The sequence below is a fragment of the Aulonocara sp. 'chitande type north' Nkhata Bay genome, linkage group LG14 (assembly GCF_057382095.1).
Source record: "Aulonocara sp. 'chitande type north' Nkhata Bay isolate Kocher_YH1m ecotype deep benthic linkage group LG14, A_spYH_male_GT1.1, whole genome shotgun sequence".
NCBI classification, from domain to species: Eukaryota; Metazoa; Chordata; class Actinopteri; order Cichliformes; family Cichlidae; genus Aulonocara; species Aulonocara sp. 'chitande type north' Nkhata Bay.
In genome coordinates this window covers 5,398,498-5,415,627 of record NC_141357.1, presented here as the reverse complement: position 1 = coordinate 5,415,627, position 17,130 = coordinate 5,398,498, and the positions used below count along the sequence as shown (strand labels likewise).

The 17,130-nt window shown below is 42.7% G+C and overlaps 1 protein-coding gene across 5 annotated transcripts in view; it reads left to right on the top strand.

Annotated features, from left to right (window-relative positions):
* The window catches only part of fat3a (FAT atypical cadherin 3a), a 182,592-nt gene that overhangs the window by 86,778 nt on the left and 78,684 nt on the right, over positions 1 to 17,130 (top strand). For 3 of the 5 annotated variants that reach the window (XM_086260682.1, XM_086260680.1, XM_086260679.1), the window contains exons 7-10: positions 350 to 418; positions 3,995 to 4,134; positions 16,137 to 16,412; positions 16,822 to 17,032. In XM_086260682.1, the coding sequence (XP_086116808.1) occupies positions 350 to 418; positions 3,995 to 4,134; positions 16,137 to 16,412; positions 16,822 to 17,032 (696 nt within the window). The remainder of the gene's footprint in view (positions 1 to 349; positions 419 to 3,994; positions 4,135 to 16,136; positions 16,413 to 16,821; positions 17,033 to 17,130) is intronic. The other 2 variants (XM_086260683.1, XM_086260681.1) reach the window with 1 other exon arrangement.

Below are 17,130 nucleotides of genomic sequence, written 5' to 3'. Positions count from 1 at the left end.
CCATACCATAACACCATGCCCCGCCACACTGGTTAATGATAGTTAATTCATGATTTAACAAGGGAGGCAATTACTTTTGCACACAGAGCTAGGTAGGTTTGGGTGCCATATAATGTCATTATGGATTAATAAAGTATTCTAATTCTGATGGCCCGTAATAAATGCAATCATCATTTAGTGACAAATATGCAAAAGAATAAGGAATCAGGATAAAGGCAAATACTTTTGCACAGCACTGTATAAACCCAGATAGTTCTTCTCCTTTCTTTTGTCCTTCCCCTGGAGGCTCTCTGACCTTTCTGTCTCACCTCATCTTTCCTGTCTCTTCTCAATGCTTCATGCCCATAAGGTCCCAGGTCTTTCCGTGAGATGTTCTATATTCTGCAGAGCACTTGTGGCAGGAACTGTTCCTCAGAAGGTATCTCCCTTCCACTACTGCTATTTTCTGCCTTCTCAGCACCCTATTTTCATTATTTTTCTGTCATTCTTTATTTTACTGTTTTTGCACCAATGATGCACCCCTCTGCTTGTTATCTGTGCTTGTGGTGCCTGTGCTATAACTGATTAGTTGGATGTGGCTGGTTTTTCGAATGTGCGCATGTGTGTATGTGTCTCTCTCTGTGTATGTGTGAGGCAGAGAGAGAGAGATGGATGGACTGTTGTAGCCAAGATTAGTTGAAGGGATGCAGGTTTAGTAAAACAATACAAAAAGGGGAAAAAAAAGGGAAACATTTTTTTTGTCCAACCTTATAAACAGTACATTTGCATAATGACTGAAACTAGCTCACTGAAGGAGCAATGGACTGGAAGCGCAGTTCCTTGATCTTTAATATGCAAATTCTCATGACAGTTGATGAACAACTACTGACCAAAGCCCATTGATCAAAGACCACTGATCAATGGACATGAGTACAATTCACAGAAAGTTGGGGAAATGGCTGCAATTACAGCATTGTAAAAATGGTGAAAAATCTACCCTCAGGCCCCCTCCACATTTCAGAGATGGTCTTTCCCTTTTCACGTAAATGCCCCCCTTGACTCCCTGCTCAAACCAGCGTTCCTCCTTGTCCAGGATGTGTACATCCTCATCATTGAAAGAGTGTCCACTGGCCTGTAGGTGCAAATGGTGTGCGGAGTCCTGGCCTGACGAGGAAGCTCTTCTCTGTTGTGCCATCTGCTTCACTAGAGGTTTTTTGGTTTCGCCGATGTATAAATCATTGCAATCCTCCTGGCACTTAACAACGTACACTATATTACTCTGTTTGTGTCAGGGGACCCAATCCTTAGGGTAGACCAATTTTTGGCGCAGTGTTTTTTGGGGTTTAAAAATCACAGAGGTGCTGTGTTTAGAAAAAATGCGTTTCAGCTGTTCTGATACTCCTGACACGTACGAGATCACTACAGGTTTTTCGTGTTGGCAGCAGTTGTCCTTCTCTCTTGGATTGGCTGGAGCTTTCTTTAGGTGACTTCCTAGCTTTGACAAATGTCCAGCTGTCCAGTAGTTGTTGATCAGTGGTCATGAGAATTTGCATCAAGGAACTGACCTCCCAGCCCATTGTTGCGTGGGCTAGTTTCAGTCATTATGCAATGTACTTTTTATAAGGTTGGGGAAACCAGCAGTCAGTTCAGACTGAAGAAGTCACTTGGATGAGTGACGAAATATTTTTCCCACTGAAAATGCTACGTCCAGATAAACAGAATCAGCCTATTGGGGTTTACTTACCTGGATGATTGAGAGAGCATCAAGACATCTTCAATGCACCACAATGGTAGCCTGATATCAGACAGAATTGTCACATAATATTAAACAGAGGCTGTCAACTCAGCTGTATAGAGTGGGGAATCATAATGAAGCAGTTAATTTTAAATTGTAGATTTAAGCTGTTCTTCATATTTTGGGCCACCAGATGCCACAAAAGAGGACTGTGGTGAAAAGCTTTGAGTAATGATCCCTTTTTTCAATATAGGCTCCAATGCTCCAGAAAGCTTCATTGGGCCATTAATACTAACTTGGGTGAACTAAAGGTGAGCCATTTATAATGGCCGGTGGCAAAGTACACATAGGTGAAGCATAATGTTCCAAATAAAACAAAAAGCAGCAGATGGCTGCCCCTCCTTGAGGCTGGCTCTGCTGGGGGTTTCTTCCTGTTAAAAGGGAGTCTTTCCTTCCCACTCTCACCAAAGTGCTTGTCCATAGGGATATTCTGATTGTATTATATAACTGTATTAATGTAATGTATTTTCCTTGCCATATAAAGCACCTTGAGGTATCTGTTGTTGTGATTTGGCATTCTATAAATTGAATTAATTTGATAAATAAACAATAACAACAAAAAACTAGAAAACTAGAATGATACTTCTCCCCCCCCCCCCCCCCCCCCCCCCCCCCCCACACACACACACACACACACACAGATTCAGCTACTCTGTCCCATTTGTTTCTTTGTTATACCTGCATCTCTCCATTCCTTTTTTCCCCCACTGGTCTTTTGCTTAGCCTCTTGATACCTACATTCACCCATTCACCACCGGCTTGCTATTGTTCTTACTTTACTTTTTTTTTTACTCTATTTTTCATTCTCATTTAACCCCTTCCTGGGGTAAAAGAGACAATATGCAACAAGCAAACAAAGCTGAGGGTTATTCAATACACATCATAATTATTAAAAATAAGAATAAAATAAATACATCTGTCAGCAAATTATGAGCATTTAATATAATATTAATTAATACTGTTCACCTTTCTCTACATGTTCACTGTCAGTCCATCCCCTTCATCTTTTTCTCTCTTTTGATTGCACTTTGATTGTTATTTGTGTCATTTCTTATATTTTAATCTGGCGGTTTGCAGAATGGAGGGATGGCCTGAGGGCTAGCAAACCTTCCTTAGAATCCAGCTACTCTGCAAGTCTTTTTGCCACCAAGGCAACAAAATGTGACAGCAGTGCCACTGCCATCTCCCTCACTCTCCCCAGACTGAGTGAGATCTTCCTTTTGATGTAACATCAATAATTTTAATTACGCTATTTATCTCTTTGTGGTAAAATAGTTAAATAGTTTAAAGGAGACTAGATAACTCTTCCTCTAACACTTCATTCTTGATGAAAGGTGGAGCAGGATGGTGACAAAATAGGATTAACCAGAGAGAGAACAGGAGTGAGGGTGTCTTTAATCACTCCACCGCTGTCAACAACTTGATACAATTTGTGCTGTCCAGAAACATCGCCACTGCATTAGTCATTTGGGAGATTGATTCCATACCTCCATACCCAACCAACTCACCCACAGGCGCGTTATAATCCCCCACTGAGCAGCTGACAGCTAGAACCAGCTTCATGGCATGATTGCTAGTCAGCTGCCCCCATTTCCCAACACCCTAGTCCACCAACTTCACAAAGCAAACAAAAACTAGGAAAAATAGCCAAAAACAAAAATAGATGAGAAATTTTTGCAATAACACACTCAAACTGCAGCACACTCTAAGCAAAAGGGAGGGGTACTACCAGCATGGAAAGTGTTTTTGCTTGTTGCTTTACTGTGTTACTGTGATTCTTGCTTCATATTGGCATTTTATAGCATATGCTGTATATTATATATTATTATATGTAATCTGTGGTGTATAGGAGTTTGTGATGTGTGTTTGTGTGTGATGGAAGAGCTTAAACCTGTCAGCAGCCATCCTTTCCTCCTTTGCACTATCACAAACTCTTAGGCAATGGTCTCTAGTCATGTTCTCTGCCCTTATCCCAACACTGCACTGGTTAATTTACTGATTAGGATTGTACAAAAAAAACCCAAAAAACAATTCATGCATTTCAGGACTCAGTAACGCATACGCATGTTTTACATGACTGGAACCCACTGATCCACAAAATAAAATTGTGTGGTTTTTGTGTTTATTCACATATTCATCATAACTCGTGTGCATTCAAAGTAGGTATGAGCTGCATTTTTTGGCCATCCTTTCTTGCTTGACATTTGTGCTGTGGTGCAGGTGGGAACAGTGACAGTGTGTTTGATGTAGCGAAGACTGTGGGCACCATCATCATTGCCAAACCTCTTGATGCTGAACAGTGCTCCTTCTACAACATGACAGTGCAGGCTACAGATGGCACCAACACTGCATATACCCAGGTACCACTTTTCCTTTATTTCAGCGTTGCCTACAGTTTGGTACATTTCAACTGATTTTGTAGCACAGTCTTGTGTCAAAACGTGGAAAAAATTTCAAAATGTGGACTTTATTGCCTTTTAAAATTGGAAAATATTCAACAGATAGGAATTGGTACATATGACCAGATAGATAAAAATCATGTTTAGGGACATGAAAATATTTCAGCTAAATTATTTACATGTAAATTCATGGAACAGAAAGATTGTGTGATACATTGGGGTGGCTGCAGCTCAGGAGGTAGAGCAGGACTGTAAATGTGTATGAATGTTAGATAGAAAAAAAAAAAAAAGTTAGATAGCATTTAGGTAGAAAAAGCAGAGAAAAAAGTGCTTGTATTAATGGGTATGAATGAAAGAAACATGTTTTATAAAGTGCTTGGAATGCTCCAGTAGAGTAGAAAAATGCTATATAAGAACCAACCCATTTACCAGAAATGTCCAGTAATGCAAACCAGTAAGTTAGAGGTTGTGATTATGTCACCAGTTTCCACTCCCATCATGTTTGTAATGACAAGAAGTGTAAGTTGTAAGAACTTTATTTTACCATTCCACTGGGTTTACAGAGGATAGGAATGAAAAGAACAATTAGTGTTTCTATTCAGACTATTCAGACTGGTCCCCTTATTTAGAAATACCTTCCATAATAATTCTGACATTTGGATTACAATAGATTCCTTAGGCAGGGTGGTAGACAAACGTGGAGTCCTGGGCCTGTGTATCCTCTGTAATACATTCGTTTTTGGGGATGTGGAACATCACGTCACTGGTGGGGAAGGAATCTGAGCAAGTGCAGGACATGGAGTGCTACCGAATAAATATACCTCAGTGTATAGTAAGGGTTCTGGAACCATACTCCTGGAGAATGGCTGGACTGTAATCATTTTCTGGAGTGGCCTGTGGTGAGAGTAGCTGGGTGGGTGTGAGGACACTCACAAGTCCCTGGCTAAAGACCACCACCACATTACCTCTGTCCATGCCCAGAACAATAGTTCAGAATTCCCAGCCTTCTTTGAGTCTTTAGTTAGTCTGTCTGGGGAATTCATAGTTCTCCCAAGAGATTTTTTCACTCATGTGTGCAAATATGGAGCTGGAAAGGTGTGCTTGGGAGGAATAGCCTGATAAACCAGTGTTGTGTTTGTTTGTTTTTTATTGGACTTCCGTCATAGGTATGGGTTGGCCATAAAAAACACCATGTTTGAATCTAAAGTGGTGTACTTGGTATCATAGCACCTTATGCCAAATTTCAGTGATCTGTTTTTTTTAAAATATATATTATCTGATCTGAGGTCATTTGTTTTGGACATTTGGATAAGGAGAAAGAGCTGTCAACTCATGACTATCTAGTGATGAATTGGGTCAGTAGGCTAGGAAGAATGCCAGATATACCTGGAAAACAGACTAGGAATATCTGGTGGAGGCCCGGGTACTTAAGCTCATAGAGTAAATGGTAAGTATTTGTGGACAAATCAGCATCTTCCATGCAAACAACAGGTAACTGCAACCATTTCCTATTGACCAAACCAATCCCAAGGAGGTTCTTGGTGCAACACCCCTTCAGACCACAACCAAAGAATCTGGTCTGAATGCTTTGTTGTGTCAAACACATTTGCTTTCCCAAGAGGAGCACCATAGACTCTCTGTAGGCTTCTCTTGCTAATAAACAGTTTGTACCTTTAAGACCAATTGTCTGTATGCTCAACTCGGTCACCTATAACATCTCAAGGTTTTTAGTTTTGATCCTCAACCCATTGGTAGGCAGCTCTAAACACCACATCCAGAACACCTTGGATTTTGTTGAGAAGGGTGAGCGATGTCATCATGGAGGCAGATGAAACAATGGTCTCGTATGATGTTACATCTCTCTTCACTTGTCTTCCAGTCACTAAAGCAGTAGAAGTAGTTTTTAAGAGATTACAGGATGACCCCAACCTAAGGAACAGGACCACACTTAGCACCAACCAAGTGTGTTTGCTTTAGGAACTTTGTCTTCATTCCATATATTTCACATACAACGGTCAGTACTACAGGCAGAAACAAGGGTCAGAATCAGAATACTTTAATTATACCCGAGGAAATTATGTGGGTTACAGTTGCTCCAAGACAATAACAATAACAGACTGAACAAATTAAATAATACAATATCTTACAACTAGAGCTGGGCGATAGAACGATAACGATATGTATCGCGATATAACTTTTACTCGATAGAGAAATTAAGCTATCGCGATAGACCTCGCCGCTCTTGTCCTCTTAAAAAAAAAAAAAAAAAAAAAAAAAAAAAAAGGTCTGCCGATCCAAATTAAGTAGCGCAGAGCCGAACCAATCACAGCCGCAGCGTCACGTCGCGTGACTTGTTACGTACAGCACAAATGCCAAGCCGCACGTGTGTTTGTTTGGGAAGCAGCCAGCGGGTAATGGAGCCAGCGCATAATGGCGGAAATGAGTGTGCCGACTAGAAAAATCAACCGAGCGTGACCGAAGAGAAAACAGATGATGGTTCCAATGCCGGAGAGATTGTCGAACGGAAGAGCCATAGAAGTTCCGTAGTGTGAAGGTATTTCGGCTATTTCAAGTCTGACAAAAAACAGAGTAGCGTGCACTGTAAATTGTGCCGAAAGCAAGTCTGGAAATACAGTAAACTGGTGCATGCGTCACACTGTGTGCCACGTTATTGTTTCGGAGAAATGAATTTCTACAATACTGTTACTGTTAATTCTACTCTCTGCAGTGTTTAAATGCTTACATATACACACAGTTACTCTCCCTCCACACATACGACTTGGTTCTGCTTCTATGCCCCAGCTTTGTTTACTTTTTCCCACCGAGGCTTCTAGACTTCTGATTGGCCAACATTTCTGCACGGTTAGGAATCTAGCGCCACCTGCTGCTTTGGCATGTTCATAGCAGCGTTTTCCTTCATTTCTCCCTTTATGTGTGGACGGGATTATTTTTTAAAACGGAAACGGAAAATCTCCGTTTTCAAAAATACCTGTGTACGTGTGGACGTAGCCTCAGTCTCTGACTGGAAGCGCTAATTCGTCATTCGGCTTTTGTCAGACTAAAGTAACTGTTAAAACTGTTTGAAAAGCTAAGCTATACAACAAGGAGAGATTGAGAATTTCCTTTTAGTTCTCAGTTTATTTGATATTGACAAAAGATAGTCAGTTTTGTCTGTTCTTCTGTAAAACAAACTAAGATTTATTTTTAGAATTAATATTTTGTTTCTAAGTGGAATTGACAATTTAGTCTGTTTCGTTTGTTCTATTTTGAAACTTAAACGCTTTAGCGGCTGCCTTTTGTGTAGTTTGCAATATTTGCCTTTATTTATCTGAAAAGGTCTCATGTTCCTTAAGTACATCTACCCTGTTGAACTTATTATGGGAAATAAATATTTAAATAAAAACAAGCTGCTGATTATTTCACATTTTACTTGTGAGCAACGGCACATTTAAATCTTACAAATATAGTTATTTGGCTTATATCGTGATAGATATCGTTATCGCCTGAAATGAAAAAAACATCGTGATATGAAAAAATCTCATATCACCCAGCTCTACTTACAACGTTTATAAAATATAAGAAATAGCCCTAATATAGTCTTTCTCGAAGTGTGGTATGCGGGCTCTCTCTGGTGGTGTGCGGGAAATCCCCAATTTAAAAAAAAAAAATTAAATAATATACGCAATATATATGCAAAGACAACACGAGCGTTCCTGAGGCCCTTCTGGGAGCTGGAGTCGACCAGCAAACGTTTCCCCGAGCATGACTCCTCTATAAAGAGTAACCTTTCCAGCAGTCGCGGCCTCTACGGAGCGCTGGCGGATTTGTTTCCGTGCAAAAGCGGCATGGCGCTGTCACAATGATTGTAAAAACACAGCCCTTTTCCACGGTGCCACCGTGCTGCGATCTCAGCCACCACCAGTGTTGGGGAGTAACGGAATACATGTACCGCCGTTACGTATTTAAAATACAAAATATGAGTAACTGTATTCCGTTACAGTTACCGTTTAAAAAGGTGGTATTCTTTTTTTTCTTTTTTTTTTGCCTGTCCCGTTTGGCTCTTTTGCCATCAGAATTGTTGTCTAAAGGCAAAGAAAGATGCCCAACGGATTTACTTTACCAAATTGACCATCCCAGCTTTGCCGTAATGGTCCATTTGATTCACCTTTTATTGTTCATTTTATTTTCACTTACTGAATACGGGACAGACTTGACTGGGGAAAAGAAGGGGAGAAAGAAAGAGGGAAAGAGAAACAGCTGAGAAGAGAGACAGGGGAGAAGGGCAAAAGACAAAAACCAACAGAATGAGCAGAAAAAAAAAAAAGAAAAAAATGCATATATCAATCACCTGGATCACCTGCTGAGAAAGAAAAAAGAAAACAAGCAGAAGAGAACAAGAGTAATAGAATAAACAACATCACAATGATATATGGGAATATGACAGTAAATACTAAATATTAAACATTATTGTGCAGCACATAAGATCAACAGAACACAGTGTGCTTTGAGGTAGGAGCCAAAACGGGTGTAGTTTGTGGGTGTGATCACCCGTGTGTACACCTGTGAGCATGGACGCGCTTGTTTTTTTTTTTTTTTTTAAAGGTTCCTTCATGTAATGATCTGCTAGAGGGTGTGGGGGGGCCACAGCCCCGTCCTCCAGGGTATGAAGCAGGTATGGAGGAGATCAAAACTCCAGACATCCAGAGGCCCCCAGAACACAAGAGACCAAGGAAGACCAACAGAGGGGCAGCCGCGCCACTGTCCCAGAAAGAGCTGAGGAGAGTCCCAGATGAGGGCTCACTCAGCAGCCGCGGAGCAGAAGCCAGGGGGAGTTGCAGTGACGCGCCCGTGAGCTCCGCCGGCAGCCAGCCGTGCCTGAGTGACCGAGCCCCAGGCCGAGAGGCCGAGGGCACCCCACCTCCGAAGAGGCCCGAGCGAGCCCCAGGCTCCAGGCTCTCTCTCTCTGCGACTGTGTGTTTCCTGGGTGAGAGAGTGCCTTTTCGTTGTTGTTGTTGTTGTTGTGCTAAGCTAACAGGCAGAATACTACAAGCATAGCTCTAAAGAATGTAGCATCATGGGCAGTGTAGTCTGTGTTGCAGGGAGAATGGACTGCCATACACGTTATGGGTCTGTGAGTGCGAGGAGGGAGAAAAAGGGGAGTGGAAAGGTACGAGTTGTCATCGAGGAAAAACGGGAGCTGGAAGCATGTAAATATAATAACATCTTTCAATTTCATTGTACTTGTGACAATGACAATAAAGAATATTCTAATAACCACTTCAGCCAAGAAGAGTGCCTGACGAGCCCAGTTGTAAGTAAGCTATTAAGACTCGACTGTACACCGTGTTTGTGTTTTCCTCCGAAAACAATAAGTTCTGTTGGAGCAGCCTTTCAACGCCTCTTTCTGTCTCTCGCAAGAAAAGTTGACCCACACAACAAAGTAAAGTTACTTTTCGGCTTATAGAATACATTTTGGGGCATGTATTCTGTATTCTGTAATGGAATACATTTTAAAAGTAACCTTCCCAACACTGGCCACCACTGATGAGTTTGAGGCCCCCGGGAGAATCGGTGGGGGCGCGGGAGATGCCATCGGTGAGTCTGGAACTTTTGCCTGGATGCCGAAGCTCCTAGTATCCAGGAGAATGCGATTCACTTCTTCTGCAAGTGAGTGGTAATCCTTCGCGGCCAGCAGCGGGGAGTTGGCGAGGCCAGCTCGCACCGGCAACTGTTGTAGGAAGACGTGAGTGAAGAGGAATCCACCGTCATCCGTTCCTAGCAAGGACGACGTGCTCTCCGTGACCTCAAGTCCAGTACCATCACCCAGGCCCGAGAGAGAGGAGTTTTTCGCCTGCTCTGCATTGGAGAGGGAGTAGCACCACAGCAGCAGCCCTTGTGAGCGATGTATTTCCCTTGGGTGGGGGATCCCAGAGGAGGGTCATCACACGGTGGGTGAACAACAGATCCAGCAACACATGATGGTATTTTGTGTCGTTGGCCAAAATGCCACGAAGAGCAAACTGAGTTTCGACGTGCACAAACCATGAAGGAGGGTCATGAAGCCAAAAATCCGGCAGCTTAATCGCCACAGCAAAAATTAAAACGTACAGTACAGCTCTGCTATCACTTCCGGCACAAATGAAGACAGAAAACTAAACAGCAGTGGCGTTTGTAGGGTTACTGAAGTTTGGCTAGCTGGTATATAATGATGTGCTGCGTAGTGGCTAGCTACACAACTGTGGTTATGGCATAATATAAACACAGTGAAGCTGGAGGATGAATACTAACTTTTTTTCCACTCAGTGAGGGTTCCCGATGGTTAGGAACAAATGTAATTGCATGGCAGGGTGCTGTTAACAGACCAAACTTCAGTCAGGAGAACAACTGCAATATAAGTTTAGTCATTAATATACTGCTGCATGGGCTGGGCTGTAGTTACATTGTAAGGTTTTGAAAACTGAGCTTTAAAAGGAATAGTGAAGATAAAAACCGAGAGAGCCCAGCAGTGATCACTGACTTTTTTAGGGGCTTGTTCAGATTAAATAGAACAAAATATAAAGCATTAAAACATGGTAAAAACACAACAGCCATAATAAATGTAGCGTAGTTTGGACCGGGAAGCAGGTTTCATCAGGTCATCACTTAAAGATTGGATATCCCACCTGTTGTGAATGTTTGATTTATTTATTTATTTATTTATTTATTTATTTTTTTGTGTCCCGTTTGGATCTTTAGCCATCAGAATTGTTGTCTTAAGGCCAAGAAAGATGCCAAGCGGATTTATTTTACCAAGTGGATCATCATGGCCTTGCCATATTGGTCCATTTGATTGACCTTTATTATAATTATGAATTTATTTTATTTTCAGTTGCTACAAACGGGACAGACATGACTGGGGGATAGGACAGGGAGAAAGAATGAAAGAAAGAGAGGGAGAGAAAGAAAACCAAAGGGGAGAAGAGACGGTGAGAAGGGGGGGGAAGAAAGAAAGAAAAAAAGAAAAACAAACAAAGCACCTGGATCACCTGTATGGAGAAAAAAACAGAAGAGAAAGCAAACAACACAAGAGCAACATAATAAAAAAACAGCACCATCACAATAAACTAGCTAGCAGTAGATAACAGTAGATACTAAATAATAAACGATATTGTGCAGCACGCAAGATAGACAGCGCACAATGTGCTTTGAGGCAGCAGCCAAGAAAGGTGTAGTCCGCGTCTGTGAACACCCGTGTGTACACCTGTGTGCACACCTGTGTGGATCAGCATGCTTGTATTCCAAAGGTTTCTCCATGTAACGATCTGCTAGGGAGTGGGGGGAGCCATAGCCCCGTCCACCAGGGTATGAAGCAGGTATGGAGGAGCTCCAGGCCCCAGATATCCAGAGGCCCCAGAGTACAAGGACCCGAGGAGGACCACCAAAGGGGGGGGGGAACCGTGCCACCCTCCTGGGAAGAGCTGAGTAGAGCCCCAAAGGAGAGGTCACCCCGCAGCTACGGAGCAGAGGCCAGAGGGGGTTGCAGTGGCGTGCCCGCGGGCTCTGCCGGCAGCCAGCTGTGCCAGAGAGGACCGAGCTTCAGGCCCAGAGGCCTGAGGGCATCCCACCCCCCGGAAGGAGACCAGCCGGGCCACAGGCACCCGGCCCCGCCAATCGGCCACCAGGAGTGAGCCGGTACATACATGAGCGCCCAGCCCCAGACGACAAGGACCACCAACACACCAACGTCTGAGGGCATCAGCCACCGGCAGGGAGTGTGGTGAGGGAGATAGGCCTCCGTACTTTAGAGGGCCTGAGATGTACCCAGAAAGGTTGTGAATGTTTTAATGCAGTACAGTTGTTATTATTATCACTTGTAAAATCCTCTTTATGTCAGTTAAAATAAATAACATTCATATAAGAAATAGAATTGCCTCGTGTAAACTGTATGTGGTATTAAATAGGCCTTTATTACTGTACATTAATGTCAGTCATAAGGGTGGTACTGGAAGAGCCATATATTTTATGAGGCGGTACTCATTGTGAAAAGTTTGAGAACCACTGCTTTAATATACACTCAACAAAAATATAAACGCAACACCTTTGTTACTGCTCCCATTCCCCATGGGATGGACGTAGAGACCTAAAATTCATTCCAGATACACAATATAACCATCCCTCCCAAACAGTGGTCACAAATCAGTCCAAATGTGTGGAAGTGGGCACATCTGCTATATTGAGATAATCCATCCCACCTCACAGGTGTGCCACATCAGGATGCTGATCTGACATCATGAGTAGTGCACAGGTGTACCTCAGACTGCCCACAACAAAAGGCCACCTTGGAATGTGCAGTTTTTTGCGCTATTGGAAGTCTGGGGACCCAGAACCGGTCAGTATCTGGTGTGACCACCATTTGCCTCATGCAGTGCAACACATCGTCGCATGGAGTCTATCAGATTGTCAATTGTGGCCTGTGGAATATTGGTCCACTCCACTTCAATGGCTGTGCGAGGTTGTTGGATATTCGTGGGAACTGGTACACGCTGTCGTAAACGCCGGTCAAGCACATCCCGAACATGCTCAATGGGTGACATGTCCGGTGAGTATGCTGGCCATGCAAGAACTGGGACATTCTCAGCTGCCATCTGCCCTGAACAATGTGAACCATGATTCATCCGTGAAGCGCACACCTCTCCAACGTGCCAGACGCCATCGAATGTGAGCATTTGCCCACACAAGTCTGTTACGGCGACGAGCTGGAGTCAGGTCAAGACCCCGATGAGGACGACGGGCATGCAGTTGAGCGTCCCTGAGACGGTTTCTGACAGTTTGTGCAGAAATTGTTTGGTTGTGCAAACCAATTGTTCCAGCAGCTGTCTGGGTGGCTGGTCTCAGACGATCTTGGAGGTGAACCTGCTGGATGTGGAGGTCCTGGGCTGGTGTGGTTACACGAGGTCTGCGGTTGTGAGGCCGGTTGGATATGCTGCCATATTCTCTGAAACGCCTGTGGAGACGGCTTATGGTTGAGAAATGAACATTCAATGCACGGGCGACAGATCTGGTTGACATTCCTGCTGTCAGCATGCCAATTGCACGCTCCCTCATTGCTTGTGGCATCTGTGGCATTTTGCTGTGAGACAAAACTGCACATTCCAGGGTGGCCTTTTGTTGTGGGCAGTCTGAGGTACACCTGTGCACTACTCATGATGTCAGATCAGCATCCTGATGTGGCACACCTGTGAGGTGGGATGGATTATCTCAATATAGCAGATGTGCCCACTACCACACATTTGGACTGATTTGTGACCACTGTTTGGGAGGGATGGTTATATTGTGTATCTGGAATGAATTTTAGGTCTCTACGTCCATCCCATGGGGAATGGGAGCAGTAACAAAGGTGTTGCGTTTATATTTTTGTTGAGTGTATATAAATCGCTTTTGGGTAATCTCAGTCTCTTACTGAACGTGCTCCTGTCTCAGAAAATAGAGACGACTCTGGCCCGTCCTGTATAGTGCAGTGGTGTTTTTAACCCAGTCCAGTTTATTGTGTTTATCTATGTGTACTCCGAGGTATTTATAGTGATGTCCACATCAACCATCTGGATTGACACAGGGGACAAGGCCCAGTACTCAGTCTCATGACCCCCACTGATGCATCCTGAAAGACAAAACAGATGGAGGTTCACAAACAAATATACAAATTGCCTATGTCTGAGGCAAGCCACAGCCCTAGCCCACCCAAACTATCTTAACTGCTCCCTCTTCTGAGTTCGCGCTTGTGGGAGGAAGCCGGAGTACCCACGCAAACATGGGGAGAACATGCAAACTCCACACAAACTCCACACATGCAAACTCGTGAGTAAAGAAGGAAAAAAAATACTAATGAACCAGTGACAAACTGAACATCATCAAAAACACAAAGAATCAGTGTAGCCACCGTGCTGCCCAGGCTGAATTATCAATTGGCTGTTTTTAAGGAAAAGTAATGCACCATCAGGCTACATTTTGGGAGTTTGCTGCTGCTGATGGTTCAATGAAAATGACAAAAAGTGAGGGGAAAAGTGGGCAGCCTTGTCTGGTGCCTTTCTTTGGATTGAAGCTTTGGGATGTTACATAATTTGTCCTAACAGATGCATCCGGAGAGCTGTACAGTATTTTGACTCAATTTATGAAGAATGAGCCAAATCCAAATTTGCTTTAAACTGCTAAAAATTTTTCCAATTTACCCAGTCAAATTCTCTGCGTCTAAAGAGACAACTTTCGAATTTGTAGTTGGAGCGATAATCTATTACATTACATCTATTACATTAATTAGTCTGCTTTTAGTGACCTCCAATTGACGTAACCGGGTGTCATTACTGCCTACTTGAATTATAATTTTACTGAATTTATGTTTACCCTTAGCCAGCAGATTTAAATTTCCCTCAGTGTCGCCTGCTCTGGCACCTGGAAGACAATTAACTATGGTTGGTGGTGTCTCTAGCTTCACATGTCTAAGAACAGACAGGAGTGTTGCCAAGTGGGGAAAAGCAGTTAAACACATGAACAGGTTGGTGGTGTACCATGGGCTTCTGTTTAGGACTGCGCTTCCTCCTCACCGTCACCCAGCCATCCTGTTTTCCCAGCTACTGGGGACAATCTGCTGGGAGACAGCTGGCAGGAGCCACGCTACCTTCGGCTGCACTGGCTACAGGGGCCTGGCTAAGCTACAGGTTTTTCAAGGGTGCGAATTTGAGTCTTCAATTTATTGATCCTGACCTCCAGAGCTGCAAATAGGCTACATTTATTACAAGCATCATTAGTGCTAAAGAAGACCGAGATGTAACTCCCCTCCCTACCGCTCCCTGCAGGCCATTGCTGCCTCCCCCTGGAAGTGGGTACTTGGTGATTCTTGGGGCTGCTCACGGTGGCTTGGGAGATGGCCTGCTGGGGCCCCTGTTCTTAGTTTTTGCCAGGATTGGCAAGCTTCTGACATGGTCAGCTGCCAAGAGGCCATTCATGTGAAAAGAGAAAGACCATCTCTAAATCAAGGAGGGGGCCTAAGTGTACCTCTTTCACTATCATACAATGCTGTGAGCTATTCCCCAACTCTTTGTAAATAGTACTCATGGTCATTGATCAATGGTCATGACAATTTGCATATTAACAATCATGAAACTGACCTCATGACCCATTGTTAATCAGTGGTGCTAGGTTTGGTTATTATGCGAATGTACTGTTTATAAGGCTGAGGAAACCTGCAGTCAGCTGAGATTGAAAAAATCACTTAAAAGAGTAATGAAACATTTCTCCTACTTATTTCTCCTATGTCCAGGTGAACAGAGTCAGCTTTCTGTGATTTCCTTACCTGGGTGATTGAGCATGCATCAAGACATTTTTTGATGTTTTTCAGGAAATAAGACCAGTTTAAATTGTTCATCTCCTCAAGTTTTTACTAACAATTACTTTGGTTGATTACTGCTGATTGCTGCTCATTTGAGCAAAGCACATATGCCTCCGTACTTTAGAGGGCCTGAGATGTACCCAGAGAGGTTTTGAATGTTTTAATGCAGTACAGTTGTTATTATTATCACTTGTAAAATCCTCTTTATGTCAGTTAAAATAAATAACATTCATATAAGAAATAAAATTGCCTCGTGTAAACTGTATGTCATGCACCATGTCTGCTTAGTCTGCTAGTCATGCGTGCATCATGCACGCACACATGATGCCATTATATTTGGAGATAATTTAAGGGAAAAATTGTGTGCTTAAGATTCAACTCAAAAACCACTAATATGCAGCTTTCAAAAATTCTGTTGTGGAGGGTGGTGTGTTTCAAAAAACAATTTTGAACTGACAAGCTTTAGTTTAGTTGCAAAATCTTTAATTCTGAGTTATATAACTCTGAAGACGTCATTAAGATGAACAGTTTATATCTATAATTTTAAAGTGTGTTCTTTCTTTCTTTCCTTTTTCTCTTTTTAATGTCCCTCATGTTCCAGATTCACATTACTGTTATGGACAGCAATGACAATGCTCCCATCTTCTTCCAACCAACTTATGATGTCGTTGTTTCTGAAGATACACCACCTGACACTGAAGTGGTCCAGGTTCAGGCATCTGACCGTGATAAGCATCAACAGTTGACCTACTCTCTGCAGAGTTCCATAGACCCAAACACCATGGGTCTGTTCCGCATTCATCCCACCCAGGGCACTATCTACACTACTCAGAGGCTTGACCATGAGGCCTGTTCACGACACATTCTCACTGTGACTGTAAGATATACTTTAATCTATGAGTTATTTTTGGTCTAAAAGTCTGTATCATAGAATTGTATTCATCATACAGATAGTTTTCCTGTTTTAATTATGCAAGCACACAGTAATCCTCTGTTTGGGCTGGACTACCTTTTGGTGACATCAGCAGACTAATTACATGGTTTACAAATTACACCATTCAGTAAACCAGTATCCACATCTCACTGCATCATTAGAAGTTACATATCTAATTTTTAAACTACTACATAACACGGGAGAAATATGTGTGGTTAAGGAAAGTGAGGGAGTAACAGTTCTAGTCTAATGGCTTGTTTTTGTAGACATTATTTTGACCTTATCATATATCTTCATCCTATATATATCATTAAAGAAAATATTTAGGTTTGTTTAATCATTTTCTCCACAGGTAAAGGATCAAGAATTCCCATACAGAAAAGATTTGGTCCGTGTACTAATAGAAGTGGAAGATGTAAATGACCACGTACCAATTTTTACCAGTGCTCTGTATGAAGGCTCAGTATATGAGTCAGCAGCAGTGGGATCAGCTGTAGTCCAGGTAACTGCCCTAGACAAAGATAAAGGCGAGAATGCAGAGCTACACTACTCTATTGAAGCAGGTACGCTATGGCAACTGAGTACTTGCTCCTACATATGTACATGGTTGGAACGTTAATTTGATATTTTGACTATTATTGGGTTTTTTTGTTTTTTTTTT